General features: G+C 32.4%; 2 protein-coding genes and 1 pseudogene across 2 annotated transcripts; 2 read left to right on the top strand and 1 right to left on the bottom strand.

The window, feature by feature from the left end:
* Positions 1 to 5,278: 5,278 nt before the first annotated feature.
* On the bottom strand, positions 5,279 to 7,419 carry LOC149405453 (feruloyl CoA ortho-hydroxylase F6H1-3 pseudogene; annotated as a pseudogene).
* A 10,240-nt stretch (positions 7,420 to 17,659) lies between these two features.
* LOC149405452 (putative glutathione S-transferase) lies at positions 17,660 to 20,382 on the top strand. The gene is made up of 2 exons (XM_089607194.1): positions 17,660 to 17,990; positions 19,913 to 20,382. Exons 1-2 carry the CDS (start codon positions 17,679 to 17,681, stop codon positions 20,267 to 20,269), a joined length of 669 nt encoding a protein of 222 aa, XP_089463320.1. The 5' UTR covers positions 17,660 to 17,678; the 3' UTR covers positions 20,270 to 20,382.
* A 3,324-nt stretch (positions 20,383 to 23,706) lies between these two features.
* On the top strand, positions 23,707 to 25,295 carry LOC149405451 (glutathione S-transferase U8-like). Its single transcript, XM_089607193.1, has 2 exons — positions 23,707 to 24,097; positions 24,827 to 25,295. Exons 1-2 carry the CDS (start codon positions 23,786 to 23,788, stop codon positions 25,181 to 25,183), a joined length of 669 nt encoding a protein of 222 aa, XP_089463319.1. The 5' UTR covers positions 23,707 to 23,785; the 3' UTR covers positions 25,184 to 25,295.
* The last annotated feature ends 2,517 nt before the right edge of the window (positions 25,296 to 27,812 follow it).

Genomic DNA, 27,812 nt, shown 5'->3' with positions numbered 1-27,812 from the left:
TATCTTTTCACTTTTTTTTCGTTACATGCACGAATGACGTATGACATACAATAAACATGATAACATGACTAGAAAAAGAACATGATATAAGTATTCTAATTTATAACATATCATCACATAACATATCATACCATATCATATCATCACATAACATACCATACCATATCATATCATAAACTCAACATATCATAACATATCCTTCATAATTTATCATACCATACCATATCATATCATTACATAATTACATACTATACCATATCATATCATAAACTCTGCATCCATAACATATCATTCATAATTTATCAAATCATATCATATCACACATATGTCAACAATCACATAATAACAATAAAAAAAATATTATTAACTCATTCAGATCATATACTTATCGTATTTTATTTTGAACTAATCTGTGTTGCAGTGAGATTATTCTCACCTGTAAATCGGAAGTTACGATCGTAGATCCTTGACGGAAACAGACGCTTTAAATAACTCAGAACCTAATCGAATGAATCGATAGTTAACTTTATGCTAATTATAACATTTAATACACTACTAGGATTCTGCAAATTTTCTTGATTGCAGCTGAAAGAAAAAATCACTTAAATACCCTTGGGCTCGGGAAAAATAAAACTTTGAAAACAAAACTGGAAAAATTACTATAAGAGGTCAAAAATATTTTGAACATTTTCTCCTGAAGTGACGTGGTCGAAATTGGTTTGGAACATTAAATAAAATATTAGAGGCTTAAAACACAAAAAGTCGCTCTTTTTTTTAGAGGACTGATTTAAAACGAGTCTGCGCGCTGCTCGAAAATAAATCCGAAAATATTCTTTGTGCATCCAAAAAAAATTCTAAAACTTAGATCACAAAATGATATCATATAAATGAATCTCATATTAAAGTTTTAGATTAAAAAGAAATTTAGAGATATTTAAACCAAGAACGTTTTTTTTCAAAATTTGGCGGACCGGAAAAATCAGTGTATGCACTGTTTGGATAAAACTCATAAAATAATATTCATAGCTTTAAAAATTATAAAATTTAAACCACGACTGAAAAACATATGGAAGTAGACGCTGTAAAAATATTAGCTTAAAAAACAGTCATAGCTATTTTAACAAAAATTGACTTTGTCACTGCTCGAAACTTATTTCATAAACCTTCAGCCTATTCTTTTCTTCTCCATAAACAGTATTAAATCATAAGAACAAAGAAGAGTATGAAAGCACCAAGACCACAAAATTACCTCTCTAATTGAAGAAAAGTTCACTCCTAACACTCCTAAATAGGAGAGGTTTTGAAAACGGGTGGTTATTGTTTTGAGGGAAAGACAAAGTGGGATAGAGATGAATAGGTGGGAGATAGATCGTGAGAGAGTCTGGAAGAAAAGAAATAGGGTGCGCTATAGAAAAAAAAAAAACAAACAAACCCTAATGTAACGTGGTTAAAGCTTCTTATTACTTCTTGTTTTTATTTTAAGAATTTTAAAATATATAATATATAGTTAGGAAACAAGATTACACGTACTCCTGATGTTACTCTTTAATATATAAGCAAATAACAAATAACTTTTAATTTATTATTATTTCTTTGGCTCTAGGTGGAACACAGTTTTCAACTTGTTGCTATATATATGCAACAGTTGATCGTAAACCAAATATATGATTTACTATAAATATATATATAGTAAATCATATATATGATTTACTATAAATATATGATCGTAAGCCATTTTTCATGCGAAGCACCTCGAATTCACTCTTCAAGGTTTGCACCTTCGCCTCCTTGACGCGCTCCGCGCCCATGTGCATCGTCTTGAGCATCTCCCACGCTTCCTTGGCCGAGTCCTTCTCCGCCAACGTTAGGAGCAAATCTTCCGGGACTCCTTGATAGATGGCAGCGAGAGCCAATCTATCCGTTTGGTCGTCAACATCGTCATGCTCGATAGCATTCCACACACCTTGAGCTTGCAAGTTGACCCGCATCTTGATCGACCATGCACCGTAGTTGCTCCGCGTGAGCAACGGATATTGAAGCGTCATGACTCGCTCTCTCCCGCCCTTTTGCATCGCTACATCTGCGACGACCCGGCTCGGCGACGGCATTTGCTTCGGCATCCTGGCTCTCTGATACCACTTGTTGGATATGGTCCCTGAATCAATACATCAAAGTCATAGACACACACATAGTTTCTACAACAATAGAGAAAAATAGGAGAAGGAATTTGATTTGCAAGGAAAAAATAATTATGGAGAGATTTTCTATTCTTTTTTTTTTTAATAATAAAAAGGAATTTAACAAAATTAAAACTAACAAATATGACCAAGTCTAGATTAAAATAACCCAACATTGACGGGCTTAGCCCGGCGATTCAGGTCTCCGCCGATTATAGGTCGACCAAATGCCTTGGACGATTCGCGGGGTTTTGGACACCCACAGATCCTTAGGCGAATCTCAAGAACGATGATCGTCTCCAGCAAATCTCAGGTGCAAATCTTACCGGATTTTATTCTCACAAGTCAAGTTCGACATCACGTACGCAGACTCAGAGGACGAGCTTCGCTACCACATGGGTTTGACCAATTTCACGACCGACAAGGGAAAACTGTGATAAAGAACCAAGAACGGTGAGGGATTCAAGTGTGGGTCTCCCAATACATCAGATAGAGAACCAAGAACGATGAAGAGCGGAGATCGTTAAAGGCTTTAATTTTAAGATTTAATTTTCAATTTTATATTGTTAAACAATAATAAAAAAATAAAACAAAAGAATGAATAAGAGGAAGAATACTATTTTACCCTGATTTTTTTTCGCCATCATTTAGATTTTGACGGAAGGGGTACGATTTCGTCAATGCAAGATTACAAGGGCACGGATGCTATTTTTCTTACTTGAGGAGGCATGCCAAAGAGTTGGGGGGAAATATGTAATTAATTTTTTTTAATACGAAAATAACAAGGGAGTCAGGTTTTATACTTGGTATATTAGAATGGATTTAATTTTTTATCATGTTTTTAGCAAGGATTGAGGTCCCTGTACTTTTAAAAAAAATGATATTATTTTTCATAGGATATTTGGCAGAAGCAATCGAATATTCTTATTGACGAGACTCGATCAATTTCGCCATGATTAGTTGGTCGTTCAATATATTTATTAATTGTTATGTATGCTATATGATTACATGACGTTCATAATGAAATATTAAGAAAAAAAAAACTACTATAGGACAACTAATCAATCATTAATACACTCTCTCATTTGATTTGCTTTAAACAACGCTACGGTGAGGTTCTACACAACGGTATATGATCAGGGGACGGAGCTACAGTAGGTTCAGAGCCTCCCAAAAAAATTATTTTACACTTTTTGTTCATTTTTAAAATAATTTACACATTTTATCTTGAAAATTTACATATTTGACCCATTTTTAAAAAAATTTATATTTTTTACTTTGAAAATTTATAAATTAGCTCCTCTGATTTTTTTTTTTAAATTAGCTTCTTCTGGCGAGCTTTTCCTGACTCCGTCTCTAGGTATGATCCTACCGTTGTAGATTATCTCGTTGCAGATAAAATAATATAGCATCACATCGAAATATATGTGTTGCTACTAATTGTCTACAACTCTACAGAATTATTGTAGAAAGTTCATTTTTTATAATTTCTAAGAAGTTTTTGAACCGTTGTAGAAATTACTATTGTAAATCTTTTATAACAAATAATTTTACAACCGTTCTAGAACCCAAAACTTGTAATAGTGCGTATTATATTGACACACACATCTAGCCAGTTTCTTATGCATGATTATCAGGAAGAATTTTTTTTAATAATATATACATTGCATAAAATACACTATAGCAATCAAGATATTATAGCTAGCTAAGATATTTAGATGTCCTTTTTTTTTTTTTTTGAGAAAAGATATTTAGATGTCTTGACTAGGCTCTTTTTCTTTTCCTTTCACTATTACATAATATGTACGTACAGATTTTATTTAATAAGTATACAGTTTACATATATGTACTACTATCATTGCCTTTCAATATTGTCAGAATTCACGTTTCACATATGCCAAAATGAAACATACACATTTTCTGTATTATTGTGAGCACTCATCGCTAGCATTAGCTCTATTCCACCAAAAACACGATTTGTTCGGTGAATAACTTTCATCGAAGGCATTGATATTGGTCTTTGAATCATGTTTTTTTTTTCGTTTTTGGGATAATGATCCAGAATTCAGTGGTTAGGCCATCTTCGTTCCAGATATTTGAAGCGGACTCACGCCTTATCAAAAAAAAACTCTCCGTCGAATTGCATGAATTTTTGGATCTCGTTGCGTCTTAGATAAATCTTCTTAAATGACAAGAATTTGGAGTGGAACCATCGTAAGAATTTGGAGTGGAATTTGATACTTTGAATGTTAATAAACTGTCTTTTTTACACACTTCCATTTTGGTTAGGTCTATTGAAAATGTAACAATCTTTAGTTTATTCCAAAACTATTTTAAGATCCCCTTGCCAAATGGTTTCATATCGTAAATCACAAGAATATTCAATTGTTTCTGTAAAATATTAATGCTACGAATAATGCTATTATTCTTCTTAAGATAAGGATTTTTAAGTAAGAAGATGTGGTAAAAAAAAATTCCATTCTAAGTTAGCAAGTGTAAACCTAATACTCCTTGTTATTTTCATCATATTTTTTTAAAAAAAATGAGTCTTGTAACTGAATAGATTGAAACTAACATATTCGTAGAGTAGCTTAAGTTTGACCATGTGGATAAATTATTTAAAGGGTTATTAAGTTATATAGCCACACAGTTATAGTGAATTGGGATATAGCCCACTTTTCGTTAATTTATTGTAAATAGTCAAGTTAACTTATAAACAGATTAATAAAATACTTATTTAATCCAGTCAAACATGTAAAAAAAAAAGTAGTTAATAGCTAGGCTGTCACGTATGCAAGTTGGCTATTTACAAAGTATTTAGCAAAGATTGGCTAATTTACAATTCCTATAGTTTAGGTGGCTTACGTAGGCAATTTTTTGCTATTTAAATGTGATAAATTGTTTATATACAACATTCGATATTTGAATTTATCGTCAAAATATATTTACGTAGTGTAACTTTGACTATTTTGCTAAAAATTTGAAACTTTACTATTTCGTTTTTCAATTAATTTTCAAATCCTTATTTTGTATATTTTTTTCTATATAAGATGTACGGCCAAAAACATTACAAGAGAGGATAATATACATTAAACGTTGATACGAATCAATATTTGGTATTATTTCCCTACAATGATTGAATCACAAGCATGAAAAAATATTAATTAACGGAAGGAATATTTAACCACTACGTAGTACAGGTACAGCAATAAGTGTAGTGAAGTTTACTTGTTTTGAATGATTTTATTATAGGGTCTATGTTTTGTAAATTTTAGTTAAATAGTCACATTGCATTTTATTTGCGCTTATTTACAAGCGTATATTTACAAAAATATTCATAAATACCAAAAAAAAAAATTGAACTTATTTATGGGTATTTTTGTAAAAATACACTTGTAAATAAAATGCAGTGGCTATTTACATCAAATTTACGAAACGTTGGCTATTTTACTAAACTCAAACATTTAAGTTTGATATTTTGCTAATATTTTGTTTATTATATTATATTTTTGCAAAGTCGACCGTTTCTTTTCCATCGTGACCCTTCCTAAAGAAGTGCTTGACATAATCGGAGTACAAAACTTCCTTATATATCGCCTTCTCTCCCGTGGCCAGAATCTCCGGCAAAGGACCGATGACATCACACGGCCTCGGATTCACAAATATCGGCACAGAAATTCTGTTGCTGCTTCCATTGGCAGCGACTCTGTGCTCGACGCTTCTGTACCGTCCGTTGCTTATGATCTGAAGCGCATCGCCGATGTTGATCACGAGCGAGCCTTTGATCGGTGGGACGTGAATCCAACTGTCTCTCTTCTCGTCACGAACGTAAAGTCCTCCGATCCCGTCTTGGAGGAGGATTGTGAGTGTCGAGACATCGGAGTGACGACCGACTCCGACGGTCAGCTCGGGGTTCGGACAAATAGGGTAATAGTTTATGTTGATTCTCTTAGAACCCACAAGCATGCTTTCCTTTTGGGAGTCTATTTCTTTCACGTTTAGCCTCTTCATTAGAACCTCAAGTAGTTTATTGGTCACCCCTTCACTCTTCTTCATGAATTCGATGGCTTCGTCTCTGAAAATAGCAATGAATTTGTCTATATTCCAAAATTCATGTTCGTAATAATGCTATCAAAGATGGAGGTACATAATAAATTTATGGGGATCTAGGTGTAAATAAAATAAAAATTTAGGAAATAAATATCAAACATAAAACTACTTAAAATAAAGGGAGAGTTAGGCATATAGTCAATTCAAACCTACTACGTTTAAATTCTAGTCAAATTATTTTTTTTTAAAAAAGTAATCAATTATTAAGACATAACGCATGTATCATATAATGAAGACATATGCATAAGTTTGAACTATTTATTTAATGGAGAGTAGCTATTTGACTAGTTTGATATAATTTCTTCTAAAATAAATAATTTTTTTTTTCTATATCAAAGTTTATTAAGCTTCTTAATAATTATTAAGGTATTAATAGGTATCAATTTATAATTTTATTGGATGAATACAGAAAGTCTATTAAAGTGTACTAAACATGTACATAATAAATTTTATTGGACAACGTAATTTTGATTTTTTTTTTTTTTTACCAATAAATAAAACTTAGATTTTTTTAGTAATCAATATCTTTCATATGACTATTTTGTTCAAATTTTATAAGGATGATGAGTTTATGCTAGCTGTTTTTTAGATGCAATTTTATGAAGTTACGTACGTACCGGCACGATGATGGCCACAAAGCCGAAGCTTCTTCCTCGGAGACGAAGAAGAGGCTGAGAAAGTCCTTCCATTCCAATGCCTTCTCGGCCTGAGGAGTGAAGCTCGTGCCGTATCGCACGTTGTTCGACTCCGAATTCTCCTTCGAATACTTGTTCTTCTCCTCGGCTGGCATCCCGAAGAATCCGTGAGTCGCGGCTTGAACCCTCTCCAGAGTCTCCAGAGGAACGCCGTGGTTCACGATCTGAAAGAAACCCCATCTCTCCGCCGCGTCGCAGATCGAGCTCGCAATCTTCTCATCGTCCGAACCCGAGATGTCGATGATCGGAATCGCTTCTCCGGCCACGACGTCGTCCACGTCGATCCTCTCTCTCATCGGCTGAATGTATTGAGTGGGAAGGGTTTTGAGGCCGGTTTCGGAGAGACCCTTCACTCCGAGTCCTTTCTTGATCACGAATTCAGCAATGTACTTAGAGGTGTCAGTGTCAGTGCTGTTTGTAGTTGAACTTGAAACCATTATTGTTTCTGAAATATATGAAAGAGGTATATAATGTATTGAGAAGAGTTGGTCTCTTGTGATAAGTTTGTATATCTTTGGCACCTATGGCTATGTATATATCCTGAGACAGGCACGAATTATACAGTGATATATATTAGGTGGTTTGGTATTTTGAAACGGTCATGCCCTTGAGCAAATCTTCGGAAATAAAACCTTTATAATTGTTTCTGTAGATATTTGTTTTTTCCTAATTAATTTGATATGGTTTTTCTCTCCGAAATTTTCGTGCATTGAGTCAAGCACGAATAACATGTGTAGTGACTGAGTGTAGGGGGTAGTGTGACAGATATATTTTTTTTTAAGGCGGCTTTTGTTGCAGTGGGATTGAACTCACAGTGTGACAGATATTGTTATTACTTCTTTATTGACTATTATAATCCTATCACTATCACTATAAAATATTTTAACAAAACTTATATGACATTTTGAATTCGACCCTTTTGAGCGCCACGTAGCTCTGCTCTAATAATTCTCTCTTTACATTTTATTGGCGACCATACTTGTGATTTTCAGATGATTTAATGTTTATGAATACCTATTCTCTAAATTTTATTTATTTATCAAATCTATCCCCCACGCTAAAATTTTATGACTATTTGCTCGTAAAATTTTTTGAAACGGTCATGCCCTTGAGCAAATCTTCGTAAATAAAACCTTTATAATTGTTTCTGTAGATTTTTTTTTTTTCCTAATTAATTTGATATGGTTTATAACTTTTAATGTCTCAAACTTAACTAAATTTTAGTCATAATAAAATAAATTATTATTTAAAGCCTCATATTTTATTTTTGGCCCCAAATTATTGAACCAACTTTTTGAGAGAGAGAGAGAGAGAGAGAGAGAGAGAGCCATGATACTTTTCTCCAATCAGACCAGTGGCGGATCCAGACTCGGAAGGCGGGGGGGGGGGGGCTAAAACTGAATTTTGGCCGGAAAAAAAAAAAAAAAAAATTTAAGCCTGAATTTTTTTTTTTTTGAGGGGGCCCAGACCTCTTGGGCCTTCAACGTGGGTCCGCCACTGAATCAGACGATATGTAAAAGCTGAATATATATATATATATATATATGTATATATATTTAATATAATATAATATAATATAATATATATGTGTAATATTCCAAACGTGGAACAAAAGTTTCTCCCTCTCTCTCTCTCTTTACTTTTTTTTTTTTGTAATCCTCTTCTTTTATAACTTAATTAATCTTCTGTGTTTTTCCACATCTATCGTCATTTTACATTTTCATATTATATACAAGATTTTTTTTGCTTGTGCGTACAAAACTATCCGATTCGCTTACGTTTTGATAAAGATCTCTCTCTCTCTCTCTCTCTCTCTCTCTCTCTCTCTCTCTCTGATTTCGACATTCTTGTTGCGACACTATGGACAATAGTAGGGTGTGCACAGTCCAATCCGGTGTAAAACCGGTCAAAAAATCAAACCAAACCGGTATAAACGGTTTTAAGAAAATTAAATCGGACCGAAACAAATAAGAAAAAAAAGTCGGACCGGACCGAACCCATTACAACGGTCCGGTCCGGTTTAAACCGTTTTAGATCGGACCGTTTTGGACCGTTAGATCGTTTTAGACCGTTTTCAACCGGCCGTTTTATTTTAGCCTATTTTTTATTTATATTTTTCTTAAATAATAACCGGTCCGGTTTTCTTTTAGACCGTTTTGGACCGCTTTAGACCGCACCGTCTTAGACCGGACCGTTTTATACATATTTTTTTATTAATTTATTTATTTAAATACTAACCGCTCCGGTCCGGTCCGGTGTAAACCGCGGTTTAGACTTTTTAGACCGGATCGGACTGTTTAAAGGTTCAAATTGGACCAGACCGGACCGGTGAAATTTTAAACCGTTTAAAACCGGACCAGCGGCCTAAAAAACCAACGGTTCGGTCCGATTTACGGTTTTACCGGTTTTTTTGCGCCGCCCTAGGCAACAGTGAGAACTTTCTCGTATGCTTTTTATTATTACTTTAATATTCACTACTACAAATTTGGTTTTCTGATGCGCATGACTATTAGATGCGACTAGTCGCATCTAAATGACTTTCGGGTACGACTAGTCGCACCAGTATGTCAACCAGAAGTCCAAAAAATTTCGCTTAAATTATTTTTTCTTTTGAGTATCAGGTGCGACTTTTCGCACCAGATAGTTAAAAAAAAATTAAGTGCGACAAAGTCGCACCTGATTGTTTAAAATTTTAAGCGGACAAATTCTCTCCCTTCTTTTTTCATTCAGTTATGACGTGGCTTTCTGATTTAATTTTTTTTTAATATCATCCGATGCGACTAGTCGCACCGGATAAGTTATCGGGTGCGACTAATCACACAGGAAAGAATCATCGGATCCGACAAAGTCACACCTATAATTTAGGTTTTTCTATAAAATCAAATCTTCTGCACTTCGTCTTCTCCACTGTATTCGGCCGTTTTTTAAAAAAAAGCTCTCTCTCGCGATTCTACTCTTCTCCGGCCTCTCCACCACCATAAACCACTACAACGACCTTCACAACCACCAACGCCTCTCCACAACCATTAAAGCCACCCCAAAACCTCTCCTACAGCTCTCTCTCTCTCTCTCTCTCTCTCTGAGACCACGACCTCCGCCACGCGACCTCTCCACCGGTATTTCTCCGCCGTCGGCCCTTCTGCGACCTCTCCACCGGTATTTCTCTCTCTCTCACTCACTGAAATTGTTGTTGCTTAAACTCAGGATGTCTCTCTTTCTCTCTGCCTCACAGCCTCGTCCCAAGCGCCTCCGAACCTCGCCGTGCGCTCAGCCCCCCGCTGCCAAGTCTCTGCAGCGCCGTTGTCCGTGTCTCCGTCGTGGCCTGCTGCCTCTCCGGCGCAGGCAGGTTAGTCCTTTTTTTTCTGTTTCAGTATGTATATATTGTATATATATATATATATATGCCTCACAGCCTCGTCCCGAGCGCCTCCGAACCTCGCCGTGCGCTCAGCCCCCCGCTGCCAAGTCTCTGCAGCGCCGTTGTCTGTGTCTCCGTCGTGGCCTGCTGCCTCTCCGGCGCAGGCAGGTTGGTCCTTTTTTTCTGTTTCAGTATGTATATATTGTATATATATATATATATATATATATATATATATATATATTGTATAGAGTTTATTGTATATTGTATATTGTATATATGTATATTGTATAGAGTTTATTGTATATTGTATATTGTATATATGTGTAATTAGTATATTGTATATTGTGTGTTTAGTTTATATGTGTTAGGAATTAATTTGTATATTGTGTTAAGTAATTTTAATTGGATTAGATTAGTTTTAATGTGTAACTTAATTAGTATTAATTTGATAATTTCACATTTTTAGTAATTTGGTTAAGTTTAATAATTCTATTAGTTTAGGTTAAAAGTTTAAATTGATTGTAACTTAATTAGTATTAATATGATATCTTCAATTGTTTAATAATGTGATTAGTTTAGGTTAAAATTAAGTTTTCATTGTTTTTTTACATGTTTTGATATAGTTTGTGATATAGTAATATGCTTAGGTTAGTGTTTAGTTTAAATTTGTTTTGTTTTAAATAGTTTTGATTTATTGTAATTTAGCAATTAGGAATTGTAATTAGTCTATTAATTACATGAATGGGTTGTTTAGTTTAAGATTAGTTAATGAAATTAAAATTGTAATTGTAATATGCTACTTTGAAATTGATTAGTAATTGTAATTGATAATTTCACATGTTTAATAATTTGATTAGTTTAGGTTAAAATTAAGTTTTAATTGTGTTTTGTGACATGTACGTTTTGATACTTTGTGACATGTTTAGTATAAAATTAAGTTTAGGTTAAAATTAAATTAATGAATTTGTGATTAGTTTGGTTTAGTTGATTCAACATGAAATGAAATAGTAACTTTAAATAAGAAAAATATGTTTGAAGGCGCGAATTAGAACTCAAGTCGAGGATATTCAGCAACAAGCAGCGGAGTCAGGCCAAACGTTTGACATAGACCAGGTGGAGCAGTATGCGATGGATACTATTCTCGGGCAACGTCAAGATTGGTATGTCGGGATAGGTCCCTCGATCCCGATATCCTCGTATCTCTTGACTCAGGCTCAGGACGAGAGCTCGTCATCGAGGCGCGTTCCAGATCCAGTGGTTAGCGAGCTACAAGCAGCGTTAGCCGCACAACAGGTGTGACGACCCGACTTTTCGGACCGTCTTACTTATCTTACTTTTTAAACTTTAGAAAATTCTTTAGAAAACTTGGAGGATTTTTTATTAAACGCATCAAAACAAGGGGAACCAAAACTTTAAAGATCTTAACAACAAACACTTTATTTTGATTTATTTTGGTCTTCTCAAATTAATTTCTTATGTGTTTGTTGTTTTATTTTTTAAAAGAGTTTATAGATCAAAATAAAGTTTTGGTTCGGATTCTATCAAAATCATTTTTAAAACACTTATTGTGGTTTCAAAAATTGTTATTTTGCATCGATTCTTTTTGGAAAAGTTAGATTTAAGTGTGTTCTATCTAAATATTTAATCGAAAAATATTTTATGAAATACAAAATATTTTCTGATTATTTTTAAATCAGTGCACAGACCTGAGACCTATTCCCGATTTTCAGACTTTAAACGTTTACTGTGGATTCAACAAATTTGGTTTTGCGTTGATTCTTTTTGAAAAAGTTAGGTTTAAATTCGCTCTATCTAACCCTTTAATCGAAAAATATTTTTATCAAATACAGAATATTTTCTGATTATTTTCAAAACGGTGCGGAGACAGTTTTTGACAAAAATTTAAAAGTTAGATTTTAGCACTTCTTTTATTTTTAATAAATAGTTAAAAACTTATTTTGGCCGTGATGCCTTTACAAAAAGTGATTCAAATTATGTTTTATACGTACTGTAATTTTTACAGAAGTTTTCTCAGAGTTTTAATTTTTCACCGAAACCCTAATAGCCAAGGGTATTTTGGTAATTTCACTTTGAAAGTCGTTTTTGAAAATTTTCAGAACCTGAGTTGTCTTTAGAACTTCTTCAACAGTAGCTTAATAATTTTTTTTCCATCGATTAGGTTCCGAGTCGCGTAGCTTTTTCGACCCATCTAGTTTTCTCGAGCCGTCCTCGACCAACGGTCGTAATTTCCAAAACGAATGTGAGAATAATCTCACTACAACACAGATTAGTTCAAAAATATATTAAGTATTATCTGATCTGAATGAGTTTATAATATTTTTTGAATTTGTTATTGTTTGATTGTTTGACATATGTGTGTTATGATATGCTGAGTTTATGATCATATGATATGGTATGATATGGTATGTTATGTGATGATATGATATGGTATGGTATGTTTTGTGATGATATGATATGGTATGGTATGTTATGTGATGATATGTTATAAATTAGAATACTTATATCATGTTCTTTTTCTAGTCATGTTATCATGTTTATTGTATGTCATACGTCATTCGTGCATGTAACGAAAAAAAAAGTGAAAAGATAAAGATAAGCAAGAGAGTCGTACCGTCTCGAGCTACGGAGGTCTTAAGAAGAATTTCTCGAGCCGACTTACGGGCCCAAATGGGGAAATTTCTCGGGCCGAGGCCCTAATAAGTTTATAAGATAGAACGAAGTGTGGGACCTTGCAACCCCATATCTTCGTCTCTAAAGTGTGCACTGAAATAGGTACGACTACCCTAGGGGCACCCCGAATTAAAAGTTGATAGAATCAAGAAAAAAAAAAAGGATCAAGTCACCGTTTAGTTTTAAAATACTAATAACCGGTTCATGCATTGCATTACTCTTTTTTATTTTGTGAGCTTTATATTATTCTCGCTGAGCGTAAGCTCATCTCTTCGAAAAAAATATACGTCTGTGTTGTAGGTAAACATCTTACAAGAAACTGAGCAGGACGGACTAGCGGCGTCGATAGCGAGAGGGTTGGGTCATGGATTCCATTCACGAATTAAGTCTTCCGCTACGAGTTATTAAGAAATAAAGTTTAAAGTTTTGTTTTCGTTATCAAGAAATAAGTCTTCCGCTACGAGTTTTTAAGAAATAATTTTTAAAGGTTTTTATTTTCATTTATGTCGAAGTTTTAAAGAGTTTTATATTTTGGTTAAGTTTTATATCTTGGATTATGTTTTAATAGTTCGCTACTATTTTTATTTTAAAATTAGTATTTCATATTTTTCAATTTTGGTTAAGTATTTTTCTAATTAATTTGTTTTAAATGTGATCTTAATTTTTCTTAATGTTTTATTTCTTTTTAAGATCTTTAAAGTTTTGGTTCCCCTTGTTTCGATGCGTTTAAAAAAAAAATCCTCCAAGTTTTCTAAAGTTTAAAAAGTAGGATAAGTAAGACGGTCCGAAAAGTCGGGTCGTCACAATAAATAAGCATCGATGTAGTCGGTTTGGCCTTACTTTATCTCATATTTTAAACTCATTTTAATTTTGCATGTTTTTATTTAATTAATCAATATCTCAATTACCATAGACTTAATTCGAATTACTAGTTAAAGTAGTTCACTCTGATATTTGCTCATTTTCGTGGGATCGATAGTCATATTTGTTACACTATATTACTTGATTAGATGAGATGTTCACTTGTGTTGGTGAAATTATCTTAACACAATTTAAACTAATAATAATTCTGATGGGAAATATGTCAGTATCCAGTGAGAACTTCTTTGAATTGGTCATTGGCCATTGAAAATTTCTTCAAATGGGGGCCATTATTGGCCATCGGGCACGTCACCTAATTGAGGTTTCAAACTTACTTGTGGGATCGAATTGTCTATTTGTCAATATCTCAATTACCATAGACTTAATTCGAATTACTAGTTAAAGTAGTTCACTCTGATATTTGCTAATTTTCTTGGTACGGTAGTCATATTTGTTACACTATATTACTTGATTAGATGAGATGTTCACTTGTGTGGGTGAAATTATCTTAACACAATTTAAACTAATAATAATTCTGATGGGAAATATGTCAGTATCCAGTGAGAACTTCTTTGAATTAGTCATTGGCCATTGAAAATTTCTTCAAATGGGGGCCATTATTGGCCATCGGGCACGTCACCTAATTGAGGTTTCGAGTTTACTTGTGGGATCGAATTGTGCTATTTGTCAATATCTCAATTACCATAGACTTAATTCGAATTACTAGTTAAAGTAGTTCACTCTGATATTTGCTAATTTTCGTGGGATCGATAGTCATATTTGTTACACTATATTACTTGATTAGATGAGATGTTCACTTGTGTGGGTGAAATTATCTTAACACAATTTAAACTAATAATAATTCTGATGGGAAATATGTCAGTATCCAGTGAGAACTTCTTTGAATTAGTCATTGGCCATTGAAAATTTCTTCAAATGGGGGCCATTATTGGCCATCGGGCACGTCACCTAATTGAGGAGTGGAAAAAGCCCGATCCCATTTACGAAAAGTTTTTGAGTTTACTTGTGGGATCGAATTGTCTATTTGTCAATATCTCAATTACCATAGACTTAATTTGAATTACTAGTTAAAGTAGTTCACTCTGATATTTGCTAATTTTCGTGGGATCGATAGTCATATTTGTTACACTATATTACTTGATTAGATGAGATGTTCACTTGTGTGGGTGAAATTATCTTAACACAATTTAAACTAATAATAATTCTGATGGGAAATATGTCAGTATCCAGTGAGAACTTCTTTGAATTGGTCATTGGCCATTGAAAATTTCTTCAAATGGAGGCCATTATTAGCAATCGGGCACGTCACCTAATTGAGGTTTCGAGTTTACTTGTGGGATCAAATTGTCTATTTGTCAATATCTCAACTACCATAGACTTAATTCGAATTACTAGTTAAAGTAGTTCACTCTGATATTTGCTAATTTTCTTGGTACGATAGTCATATTTGTTACACTATATTACTTTTGTTACACTATATTACTTGACTAGATGAGATGTTCACTTGTGTGGGTGAAATTATCTTAACACAATTTAAACTAATAATAATTCTAATGGGAAATATGTCAGTATCCAGTGAGAACTTCTTTAATCTGGTCATTGGCCATTGAAAATTTCTTCAAATGGGGGCCATTATTGGCCATCGGGCACGTCACCTAATTGAGGTTTCGAATTATCAAATATTTACCAAACATTAGCTAAATAGCAATTTCAAAGTGTGATTATACACTTAATGGATCTTAAAAAATAGCACACCACTTAATAAATTGTTGTTATCACATTTGACTACTCCTCCACCACCGACTTTGACTTCGACAACTAGGTAGTCCATTTTTGTTACATATAAATGATTTACTTTGGATTAATAATTTTTTTAGGAAAAACGATTTATTATTATGACATTACTGTGAAAATTGAAATAAGGTCGACAATACAACGATTTCTTGATTTGATGTCTAATTTTTGCAAATAAATATTCGTTTAAAAGTTAAGAGAAATATTTATTTAATAAAAAATTATGTAACTAGCCAACTAAAACGTTTGTGATTACTATATAGACAACGTTTCGTAAATTTTAGATAAATATGCATAAAAATGACGTGGCCTAATACATGAAAGTGGCTATTTACCTAATATTTCCGTTTGTAAATATATAGAAATGGCTGTTTACCTAAGATTTACGAAACGTTGGTTATTTAACAATGTCAAACTGTAAATGTGGCTATATATCTGATGGAACTTTTATTTATTAGTACTAGAAATGATTTAACCAAAATATTTAATTTAAAATCTCAAAATCATGCAGAAAACGACGCTGTGTTTCTTATTTCTCTCTAACTTGTCCGAAAAGTCTTGAACCCCAAAATTGTTCAATTATCCTAAAAAAGCCTCGTAACTCATTAAACACCTATAAAAATAAAGAAAACTAAAAACTAAAAACTAAACACTCGTTTCGATTTAATAGTTCACGATAAATTTATCATGTATATGAAATGCACTTATCAGCCTTAGGGGTGTACAAAAATTGACCGAAAATTGGTTAAACCGATAACCGAACCGATCCGGAACCGAAATTCGGTGCCACGTCATCAAACCGAAAATTCGGTTCGGTTAACCGAAACCGAATTTAAGAATCGGTTCGGTTATCGGTTTTGAAAATCCAAAAATTCGGTTATCGGTTATTTAACCGATTTTTTTTTTATCCAGTTTTGAAACCGGATAACCAGTTTTAAACCGGATAACCGATTTTAATCGGTTAACCGATTTGAACCGGATAACCGATTTGGATAATTATAACATCTTTAAAACTGGTTAACCAGTTTTGAAATCGGTTAACCGATTTTTTCGGTTAACCGGTTTCGAAACTGGTTAACCAGTTTTAAAACGGTTATAAAATCGGTTATCGGTTTTACAAAACCGGTTAACCGAATTTTCGGTTAACCGATTTTCGGTTTTTGACCAATTCGGTTCGGTCATTGGTCCAAAATTTTCAAAACCGAAAATTCGGTTTCGGTTTTCAAATTGGTCCAAAACCGAACCGAACCGAATCGAACCGATTTCACCCCTAATCAGCCTGCTTGGCGAGAAGAGGTTCTCGTTATGGGACACTGGCTCGTAGCTTGGCGAGAAGAGCTTCTTATCTGTGTTTGTCATTCGACTATTATTTTCCTCTTTAAGTGAAAACGACGGCAAACCATTTTACATTTTTTTTTTTTTTGGCGTAAACATGTTTTGACTTTTTTATTGTATATAGTTTCATTTAATATAAAGAAAAAAATTTCTGAACATTAAATAAAATAAAAATTCATGAAAGATTTTAAAATATACTCTTAACTTTCGAAAAAAGAATTAAAAATACCCCAAAATATAAATAGAATTTCCAAACAAAATTTCAGTACCACTTTTTATTGTGGAGAGCGAACACGAAAATTCCAATTTCAGTACCCATAGAACGAGGTACGATCTAGAACACGAAAATATTATAATAGCCTGCGTAGTTCCAAATATTTTGTGATAGTAATCTTTCAACCGCGTGGCTCAACTTTATAGTATTTTAAACATACATAGGACATGCTCTACACGTCATTATGTACGTTGTTTGTCTTGATAAATGGAGAGAGTAGGTATTCTTTGACTTCCCTTAACATATTATATCAGCAATGACGCATAAGAAAAACTAATCAAAGCCCAATAAACGACTATATAAACAGTCCAAGATCTCAACACAGTAGAGCACGTTTTTTTTTTTTTTGGTTTCATGATATGAGTGAAGAAGTGAAGCTGTACGGTATTTGGGCGAGCCCTTTTAGCCGGAGAGTGGAAATAGCACTGAAGCTGAAAGGCGTTGACTACAAATACTTTGAAGAAGATTTGACTAACAAGAGTCCATGGCTTCTAAAATACAACCCGGTTCACAAAAAAGTCCCGGTTCTGGTCCACAACGAAAGAGCCATCGCTGAGTCTCTTGTCATCGTTGAATACATTGACGAGACTTGGCCAAACTGTCCCATTCTTCCCAGTGACCCCTTTGAAAGAGCTCAGGCACGCTTTTGGGCTCGATTCATTGATGAAAAGGTAATGAATGTATATTAATTTAATTTAATTTAATTAATTTAATCATCTTGCGTTGAAAACTACGTAGTACTTTAGGTACTGGTTTCCGATCAAAATAAATTAATTTAATTAAATTATTTTATTTTTAAATAAATATCAATTATTAATTTAATAAAATGATAAAATGATTCATTTTGATTTGAAAAAAAAAAAAACACAGAGAGGATCCGGAGTTAAATTTTAGTTTTAGGCTTAACTTTTAAAGTTTAAATATTTCGGGTTTTGACAGTACGGGTTTATTACTATTTAATTTCGAGCTTAATTTGGGTCTCTTTGACTTGGGAGGAAATTTCGCCAAATCCTTGTTTTTTTTTTTTTTTTTTGACATTACGCCAAATCCTTGTTTAGTTTTAGTTTATGCTGATCATTCTATGAATATTGACTTTCAAAAAAATTCGAGCTTAATGAATGTATATTAATTTAATCATTTTGCGTTGAAAACTACGTAGGACTTTAGGTACTGGTTTCCGATCAAAATAAATTAATTTAATTATATTATTTTATTTTTAAATAAATATCAATTATTAATTTAATAAAATGATAACATGATTCATTTCGATGGGGAAGACACCAAAAAAAAAAAAAAAAAAAAACAGAGGGGATCCGGAGTTAAATTTTAGTTTAGGCTTAACTTTTAAAGTTTATATTTTGGGTTTTGACAGTACGGGTTTATTACTATTTAATTTCGAGCTTAATTTGGGTCTCTTTGATTAAGGAGGAAATTTCGCCATATCCTTGTTTAGTTTTAGTTTATGCTATTGCTGATCATTCTATGAATATTGACTTAAAAAAAAAATCACAAATATCGGTATTTTAAATTGAAATTATAAAGAAGCCTTAAAATTCTAAATGAAACTGTTTATAAAAAATAAAATAAAAATAAAAATAAATAATAAAAAAAGCTGGATCAAGCCGAATAAAATAAACTAGAAAAACAAAGTGGTATTTGCATCTTATGTCACAAATTGGCAATCCAATTGCAAATAAGTCACGCGCAAAAATTTTAGAAAGTTTTTGAGAAAGATGAAGTGATTTTTAATGAGGTATTGTAAAAATTCAGAAGATATGGACTACCTAATACAAAGATTAAATGATGAGAAAGAGTAATTTGAAATTTGCACATGTGACACGAATGTAAATACGTGACACAAATGCAATTTTGACAACTTTATGACACAAATGCAAAAAACCGACGAATTTGTGACATTGACGCAAATTTCCCAAAAACAAACCTGTAAACATCAAGAAATATAATTTACGAAATAACTTTCTAGAAAAAATTATAGACATCCGTTATTTTACGAAAAAAAAAAAATAGTTAATAGTTCACTGGGCTTGTGAGTTCTAAATTGGCTCGAGTATTCTTTTATTTGAACAATAACTTGAAACATATATTGTATGGTAGTGGGTAGAATTGTCATTAATTATGCAGTGGAACTTCTCTATAATTAAATTATATTTTTTATAGACCATTAAAGATAGAGATGTAAAATTATCATTTTAAATTAATAAAATCGTAGAAATTTGGACTAAACTGAAAAGAATATCATAAAGTTAACAACAAAAATATAAATTTTAAAACTCCGGGGAAGTAGTGGTACCTAGGATAGCCTAGTGGTAATTCCACACCAACTCCGGGGAAGTAGTATGTTCTCACAAACTTAAATAGCTCGCTTTTATAACGATCTAGGGATCAAGTTATTAATTTTTTTTATTAATTAAGCTCCTAAATTCTTAGGAAGGAACCCTCACTAGGACGTAGCACAAGTTTAATTTCTAATTTGATTTATTATTCTAACCAAGCACATGTTCCTTAATAAACAAAATAAATTAAATTAATTATGATATTCTCATCCAACTCTAAAGCCTCAATTACTTTCCAGTGCCTTCCCACGCTGTGGACAGCGTGTTGGGGCAAGGAAGAAGATCGCAAGAAGAACGTTTCAGAAGCGACAACGCTTCTGAAAGTCCTAGAGAACGAAGTCAAAGACAAGAAGTACTTTGGAGGCGAGACCCTCGGCCTCGCAGACATCGCGGGGAATTTCGTCGCCTATTGGCTCCGAGCAATCCAAGAGCTCTTCGGAATCGAGATCTTAAATGAAGAGAATTTTCCCGAGCTATGTCGATGGAGCAAAGAGCTTGTGAGCCACGAGGTCGTCAAGCTATGTCTGCCTCCGAGGGACGAGCTCAAGGCTATCTTTCGAGCCCGCATCGAGGGTGCTTCGAATTCCTCCAAGTGACCGTTTTTGTATGAACAAATGTGGTCCAAATAAATCACTATATGTACCTTGTTTGTTATGTTGTACTTGACTTTTCACTTCTCTATGGTATTAATAAACGTCTCTTGTTATGATTTGGTATTTTTGAATAATTGCTGCAATTTCTAGAGGGCAACGAATATTATTCCAAATGTATTTTTTTTTCTTTCATACAAAACTCCCAAAATTTGTTAAACTAACTAAAACAATATTTATATTAAGATTCTTATAAAACGAAAAATAAATAATAAATTCTTATAAAACGAAAATATTAAGATTTTTAAAGTCTAGTTCAAAACAAAGTTCGAAATGCCGTTTTCGACACCATTTCGAGTCTTTTGATTTACGAAAAGTCAACAAGCCGATGGAAAATCGAACGGAAAACATGTGAAAAATGGAAATTGATTTACCGTTTTCAAATGTCGTTTTCCATGAAAAACCGACAAGCCGATGAAAAACCGAACGGAAAAAAATGTGATAAAAATATATATATATATATATATACATAAATACCTATATCTTTAATTTTTAATTTGTAAACTATATGATTCTTAAACCACGTATGATGTTTATGATAACATTCAATAAAAACAAAGTTTTATAATACTTGAACATTATTATACATAAATACCTATATCTTTAATTTTTAATTTGTAAAATATGTGTGTTTCTTAAAATATGAATGACGTTTATGATAACATTCAATAAAAACAAAGTTTTATATTAGTTGAACATTAATATACCATTGAAAATATTACAATAAGACAAGAGTGGTTGTTTGATTATTACTTGATTATTAGTAACAGACAAAACAAAACAAAAACTACTGAGATATATGTATGATCGTAAAAGTATTATGTCATTGGTGACATTGAAAATTAGCTAAACAATATTAACGTTATAAGATAAGAGTTGGCTACAACAAGAAAAAAATAATAAAGCCCAGTACAGAAAAAGCCCATTAAATGTTTTGACCTAGTTGTTTATCCGATTTAGATCAGACTTCATAAACTTTCAACAACATAAAAAAAAATGACAACAAACCTGAAATTAGGAAGAAATCCGCCGTGTCGAAACGAAAGAGAAACGTCCGATTGTCGCCAGATTAGAGTTCGTCTCCATCGCTCTGAAGGAGAGCCCGAAAATTGTCCGTCTCCACCGTTTCTCTCGACTTTCTTCAAAACCCCACGAATATAAATGATTTTTTTTCATTAAAACGAACGAACACCAGCGGCCATTTTTTTGTCGAACATCGTGTCGTTGTCGGCGAAGTTAGAACGAGAAAAACAACAACATAGCTTTCTTTGGTCGTTTAGTGGACGACACCGGCGCTGCCGCCGAAAATCGGCGAAAGTCGCTGACATTTAAAATCCTGGTTCAAAACACCACAAAAATAATGAACATATAATTTTAAAAATTGTCACAAAATCACGAGGTAAAGTATTTCGATATTATAAGGGTAATGTAACAAACTAATCAATCAAAAATATGGATTTTGGAATTTAGCCCAAATTTGATTAATTTTATAATCCATTCATTAACATATATAAACGGTGCATCCATATTTCCCTTTCTTCTTCGAACTAACAATTATGCTTACTAGTCCATGTTTCGTTAGATGTGAATAAAAAAAATCACATGGCTAAAGTCTTTGGGATTCCATTTTATTAACTTATACACGCAATAAATCAATTATTCACTCTCTCTCTCTCTCTCTCTCTCTCTCTCTCTCTCTCTCTCTCTCTCTCTCTCTCTCTCTCTCTCTCTCTCTCTCTCTCTCTCTCTCTATATATATATATATATATATATATATATATATAATTCTTCTTCTTCTCATATTCGCCTTCAAATCATCATGCATTAAGAAAATAAGCAACTTAAACGTTTATTATTTCTAAATAGTTAACGTTTGGTAAATATTAGGTAAATAACAAATTTCATGTATTTATTAGCAACTGCCATATACTAAGGCACGTCATCATTTATGACTATTTACATGAGATTAATCAAATGTTGGCTATTTAGCAATATCAAACGTTTAAATTGGCTATTTTCTTGATTTTTTGTAAAAATAATTGAAATCTTGTAGCCTATTTTACTCGTTTATTATATTGATTAATTTTGGTATCTAGCGAGTACTGTGAGGACGGACAAATTGATTAATGGCTTAATGAATCAGCCAAGTATACTCCTTTTTTACAAAAGGTCAAAATATTTGCTATACAAGCATTTAAAAAGCAGATAATGGGCTGTCAAGAACGTAGAGATCGAAAAAAAAATCCAAATGTCGCTATTAAAACATTTTCGTCCGAAATCATTACTAAAGATTTTATGGTAAATGCTTATTGATCTAAAAAAATCATATGTAAATTATTAATTATTTTTTAAACAAACTTGAAACTTTGATTAAATAATAAATTTAACGTTGCAAGTGACTTATTAGTATAATTTTTCATATAATAAAATAATGACCGTTAAAATTTTATATAAATTGATATTATATAACCTAACGACTAATATGAAATGTGGTCCATAAAGTTAAACTGTTTCGAGTGTATATATGTTTTATTTAATTAGTTTATGCGTTGAATTTTATTATATGAAAAATTAATTATTTTTTCTTAAGAAACCAAAAAAAAAATGAATAGGTCAGGGACCAAAAAAATTCAAAAAATAGGTTAATTGACTAAAATAGCATAAACTATTTACGCCATAACATCCAATAATTTATACAATTTTGCGATAGTGTAGGCTCAATTAATAGAGAAATTTCATTTTCTGGGCTTAATAAACCATTAAATATCAAGATTAGACCCTAATGTTTAAAAATATCTAAATATGAACTTTTGACCCAAAATCGGACACAAATACCCTTGATTCAAAAAACCCATGTGTTTTCTCTCATTTTCAAATGATTTTCATCACAAATCTTTTTCATTTTCGAATTGGTTGCGCTAGGATTAGAATTTTCGGTGGTCGAGCTCAGCGGTGAGCTCGATCACCGAAAATTCTAATCATAGCACAACCAATTCGAAAATGAAAAAGATTTGTGATGAAAATCATTTGAAAATGAGAGAAAACACATGGGTTTTTTGAATCAATGATTTGTGTCCGATTTTGGGCCAAAAGTCCATATTCAGATATTTTTAAACATTAGGGTCTAATCTTGATATTTAATGACTTATTAAGCCCAATTAATGAAATTTCTCAATTAATATTAGGCTGACATAACGTAATGGTCCTTAACGTTATCACATATGGATTTTGATAACCGTGGAGTTTGTCTCGTTTGACTTTCCATTAACATTATCCAGATTCATTTCACCATTCAATTTCATTACATCCGTGATGACGTACGCGAAGACAATAATAAACTAATCAAACCCCAATAACGCGTATACAACTATACATACATATAATGAATGTGTATGTTATGTATGTATATACAAGGGTTCAATCAAGATAGTTCAAGAGTAGAGAGTTGGGTTCATATTCATAATGAGTGAAGAAGTGAAACTGTACGGCTTTTGGGCGAGCGCTTTTAGTCGGAGAGTGGAAATAGCACTGAAGCTTAAAGGCGTTGACTGCAAATATTTTGAAGAAGACTTGTCTAATAAGAGTGCTTCGCTTCTGAAATACAATCCGGTTCACAAGAAAATCCCGGTTTTGGTTCACAACGGAAGAGCTATCGCTGAGTCTCTTGTCATTGTTGAATACATCGACGAGACTTGGCCGAACTATCCCATTCTTCCTAAAGACCCTTTTGAAAGAGCTAAGGCACGCTTTTGGGCTCACTTCATTGATGAAAAGGTAAGTATGTTGAAAACTAAGCTTGAATTTCCTATAATTCCCTTTTGCTTAGTTAGCAAAAACTTGAATATGTTTTGTTGTTTTACAACTTGATTTCGGGTGATTTAGTATATGAAATTAATACCCTTATTCTACATGAGATTAATTGCAAGCTAATATGATTGATTGAACATTGAAGAGAGTAAAAAAAAAAAGTAGGGCTCGTAGTTTTGAAATTCATTAGATTTTACTTATTAGGCTTTCTTTTTCAAGGGGAAACTTTGTCTCGTGTGTGATTCGAAGCCATAAATTAAAATTCTAAGTGTTCATTACTTGGTATTTTAGATTTCACTATGGTCTTTTTTTGGACATTTGAGCGTAAATAAGCTTTAAACTACTATATAATTGGTATTTTTGCCCCTAAATCAAGAACAAGTATAAATAGATCATATGTCAACGGTTTTATAGAATTTTATTTTTATTGGATTATTATTATTTATAAAAGTAAATACTCAAGCAACTTAAGTCAAATTCACAAACTTAATTACTTGTTTTGTAACTAACTAGGAGTCTCAAAGGTTATGAGTTTTCTTTAGCTCCGAAACCTTAGAAATGGCCTCACTGGGATGTAACATATTTGCGCTTTCGATTTAGTTTCAAATTAACAAAAGACATTACTTTATTAATCATAAATTAAAAATAAAAAAACTCCTTACGCTTAATTTGACTTGTGACCATCAACTTTTTCAGTGCCTTCCTGCGTTATCGACAGCGTGTTGGGGCAAGAAAGAAGATCACGAGAAGAATGTGGGAGAAGCGATCGCGTGTCTAAAAGTCATAGAGAACGAACTCAAAGATAAGAAATACTTTGGAGGCGAAACCATCGGCCTCGCAGACATTGCCGGGAATTTCATAGCATATTGGCTCGAACCAATCCTAGACGTTTTTGGACTCGAGATATTAAACGAAGAAAGCTTTCCGACATTGTGCCGATGGAGTGAAGAGCTCGTGAGCCATGAGGTCGTCAAGTTGTGTTTGCCTCCGAGGGACGAACTCAAGGTTGTCTTTAGATCCCTTCTTGAGGGTGGTTCAAAATCCTCCACATGAATTTAATATTTTCTATTTGCAAACCATAACTTATCTTGCTGAGTGTGACGAGCCTTTTGTTTTAATGGTATGCATGAATGCGGTTCAAAAACAACTAGCTTGTTTAATGTGACGGCTTGAGTTTTCTATAATATTGATGAGCTTCTATAGATTTTGGTTTTATTACCAATTATTTTTCTTGAATATTTAGAGGGCAACAATTATTGTTACGACTTCTTTCTTTTGGTTTGGTTCTTATAGCAACATAGTTACGTAAAATGAGAAAAAATAGTCAATCTATTGCAGTAAAACACATGGTGTGCGTGCTTTTGAAATTTTTGGGGGTGAATGAGAAAAACATTTTGTGGTCAAATAAGTCCTCAAATAACTAGCACATGATTATTACCTCCTTTCTTTTAGGCTCCGTTTGGAACAAAAAAAAATAAGAGAGAAAATGAAAATAATAGAGCAAATGAAAATGTGAGAAAAAATAATAAAAAAAAAGTCAAAATTCTAATTCTGTTTGAAAGTCATAGAAAATATGAGAGAAAATTAACGGGAAAGTAACGATGAGACCAGGGACGGAGCTAACCCCCCCTAAATTTTTTTATTTACATTTTTTGCTCATTTTTAAAAAGTTTTACATTTTTTACCCTAAAAAATTTACACTTTTGACCCATTTTTTAAAAAAAATTTCATTTTTACCATGAATTTTTTTAATTAGCCCCCTAAATATTTTTATTTATATTTTTTGCCCATTTTTAAAAAGTTTTACATTTTTACCCTAAAAATTTACACTTTTGATTAGCCTTCTAATATTTTTTTTCAAATAAGCCCCCTATTGAGCTTTTCTGGCTCGGTCCCTGGACGAGACACACAAATGTGATCTCCTCATAGACAAATTTGGAGAGATTCTCATTTTTCATTTGATTTTCGAAGGAAAATGAAATCCTCATTTTAGTTATACACTTTCTCTCGCATTTTCTATCATATTTTTTTCCACCCTATTTTCCTCAATCCAAACAACCTAAGTAAAATAGGAGGGATTTCCATTTTTATTTCCCTCATACACTGTGTTTTAGTGAAATGTCAAGTTTAACTTTTGATTTTCAAAAATGTTGAGTTCATACTCTATGTTTAACTAAAATGAAAAAATTATACCTTGAAATTGATAACAGTGTTACAAATTTCTCTTTCGTTGATGTTAACTCTTATATAAGAAAAATCGAACAAAATCTAAACCAGTACCCTAATTTTCAAATTTTCAATTTTGAATTAAAAAATAGCCCTAAATCAAAATTAAATAATAAAATACATATCTCCCAACAGATAACTTCATTCCGTATTGGAATTGCAACTCTAAATCTTGGATTCTCTGTTCCAATCTGTAATTTTAATGACTATTAACTGTCGATTTTTACCCCTTGCATCTTTCTGTGTTCTCCACGATTCAAAAACTGTTGTTTGTTTTTTCGTTTTTAAATATATTACATATACGGCGCAAATGAATAAAGATAATTGGTGTTTACATATAAATATTATAGTCAACGTCAATGAAAAAGTCAATAAAAAGAAGATTCGTAACACTGTTATTTATTTCAAGGTAAATTTCGTCATATTAGTTAAACATAGGGTATGAACTCGACATTTTTTAAAACCAAGTGTTAAACTCGACATTTCACTAAAATACAGAATATATATGTGTCATTTTCTCTTTTTTTTTAATAACAAAAATGAATAATTGCTCCAAAAAAAAATTGTTGGGGACTCTCTTCTATTTTTACAAAGTTTCAGGGACCAAAATGCGTCAAATATAATAGTTCTAACTTCTAAGTAAGTTTTTTTTTTTCCTTCTTCCAAGTCTTATTATAATCCATTCTGAGAAACATTGCACCCAAGCAATCTATGATTCTATTATTTATGTCCCAAAGAATAACTTATTTTTCGTGGACGATTTCAAGTACAAATATTGTGTTTAAATATTGCTGGCACATGAATGTTTATGTAGTTTTTTACGAAAGCAAAAAAAAAAAAAAAAAAAAATACTACATGACCAAAATTAGAATAAGAAACAATGATAACAATAATCCTATAACATCCAAAAGAACTCAACGCACTAAACACATAAATTTAATTGCATTTTCCACTGGCCCCTTAAAACTCTTCGAAACTATAACAAGTCAGGCACGTAGCTAACTATGGACCATGAACTTAAGCCATCCTCAAATATGACTTCTTATAATGTGTGTGTATAAACAATATAGGGTTAGTTATTTGAATATTTGTAATTTACAAGAACATTTTACCTTCTAGCCTTCCTAAGTTTTTTTTTTCTTATTAGCCTCCCTTATAATTGTTTCTAGCTCACAAGTAATTAAATGGCACGCCATAGCAAATAGAAGAAAAAGTTCAAAACATCACAATGCAATATTACAGGAGGACTTCAACCCAAAGCTCCTCTTCTTTCTGTAGATATTTCTTATTGTCTAGTTTCTCAAGCAATGGTTGCTAGAAAATGAACACTAATATTCGGTGAAAAAAATAGGGAAAATAACACATATATACCATGTGTTTTTAGTGAAATGTCGAGTTTAACTTTTGGTTTTCAAAAATGTTGAGTTTGTATTTTCTATTTACTTAAGATAACGAA

Source organism: Urtica dioica, chromosome 2 (assembly GCF_054948205.1).
Source record: "Urtica dioica subsp. dioica isolate 48M chromosome 2, U.dioica_male_clone48M_v1_H2, whole genome shotgun sequence".
Lineage (NCBI taxonomy): Eukaryota > Viridiplantae > Streptophyta > Magnoliopsida > Rosales > Urticaceae > Urtica > Urtica dioica.
Note: the sequence above shows the minus strand (reverse complement) of the source record. Positions and strands in the feature narration are given on the sequence as shown.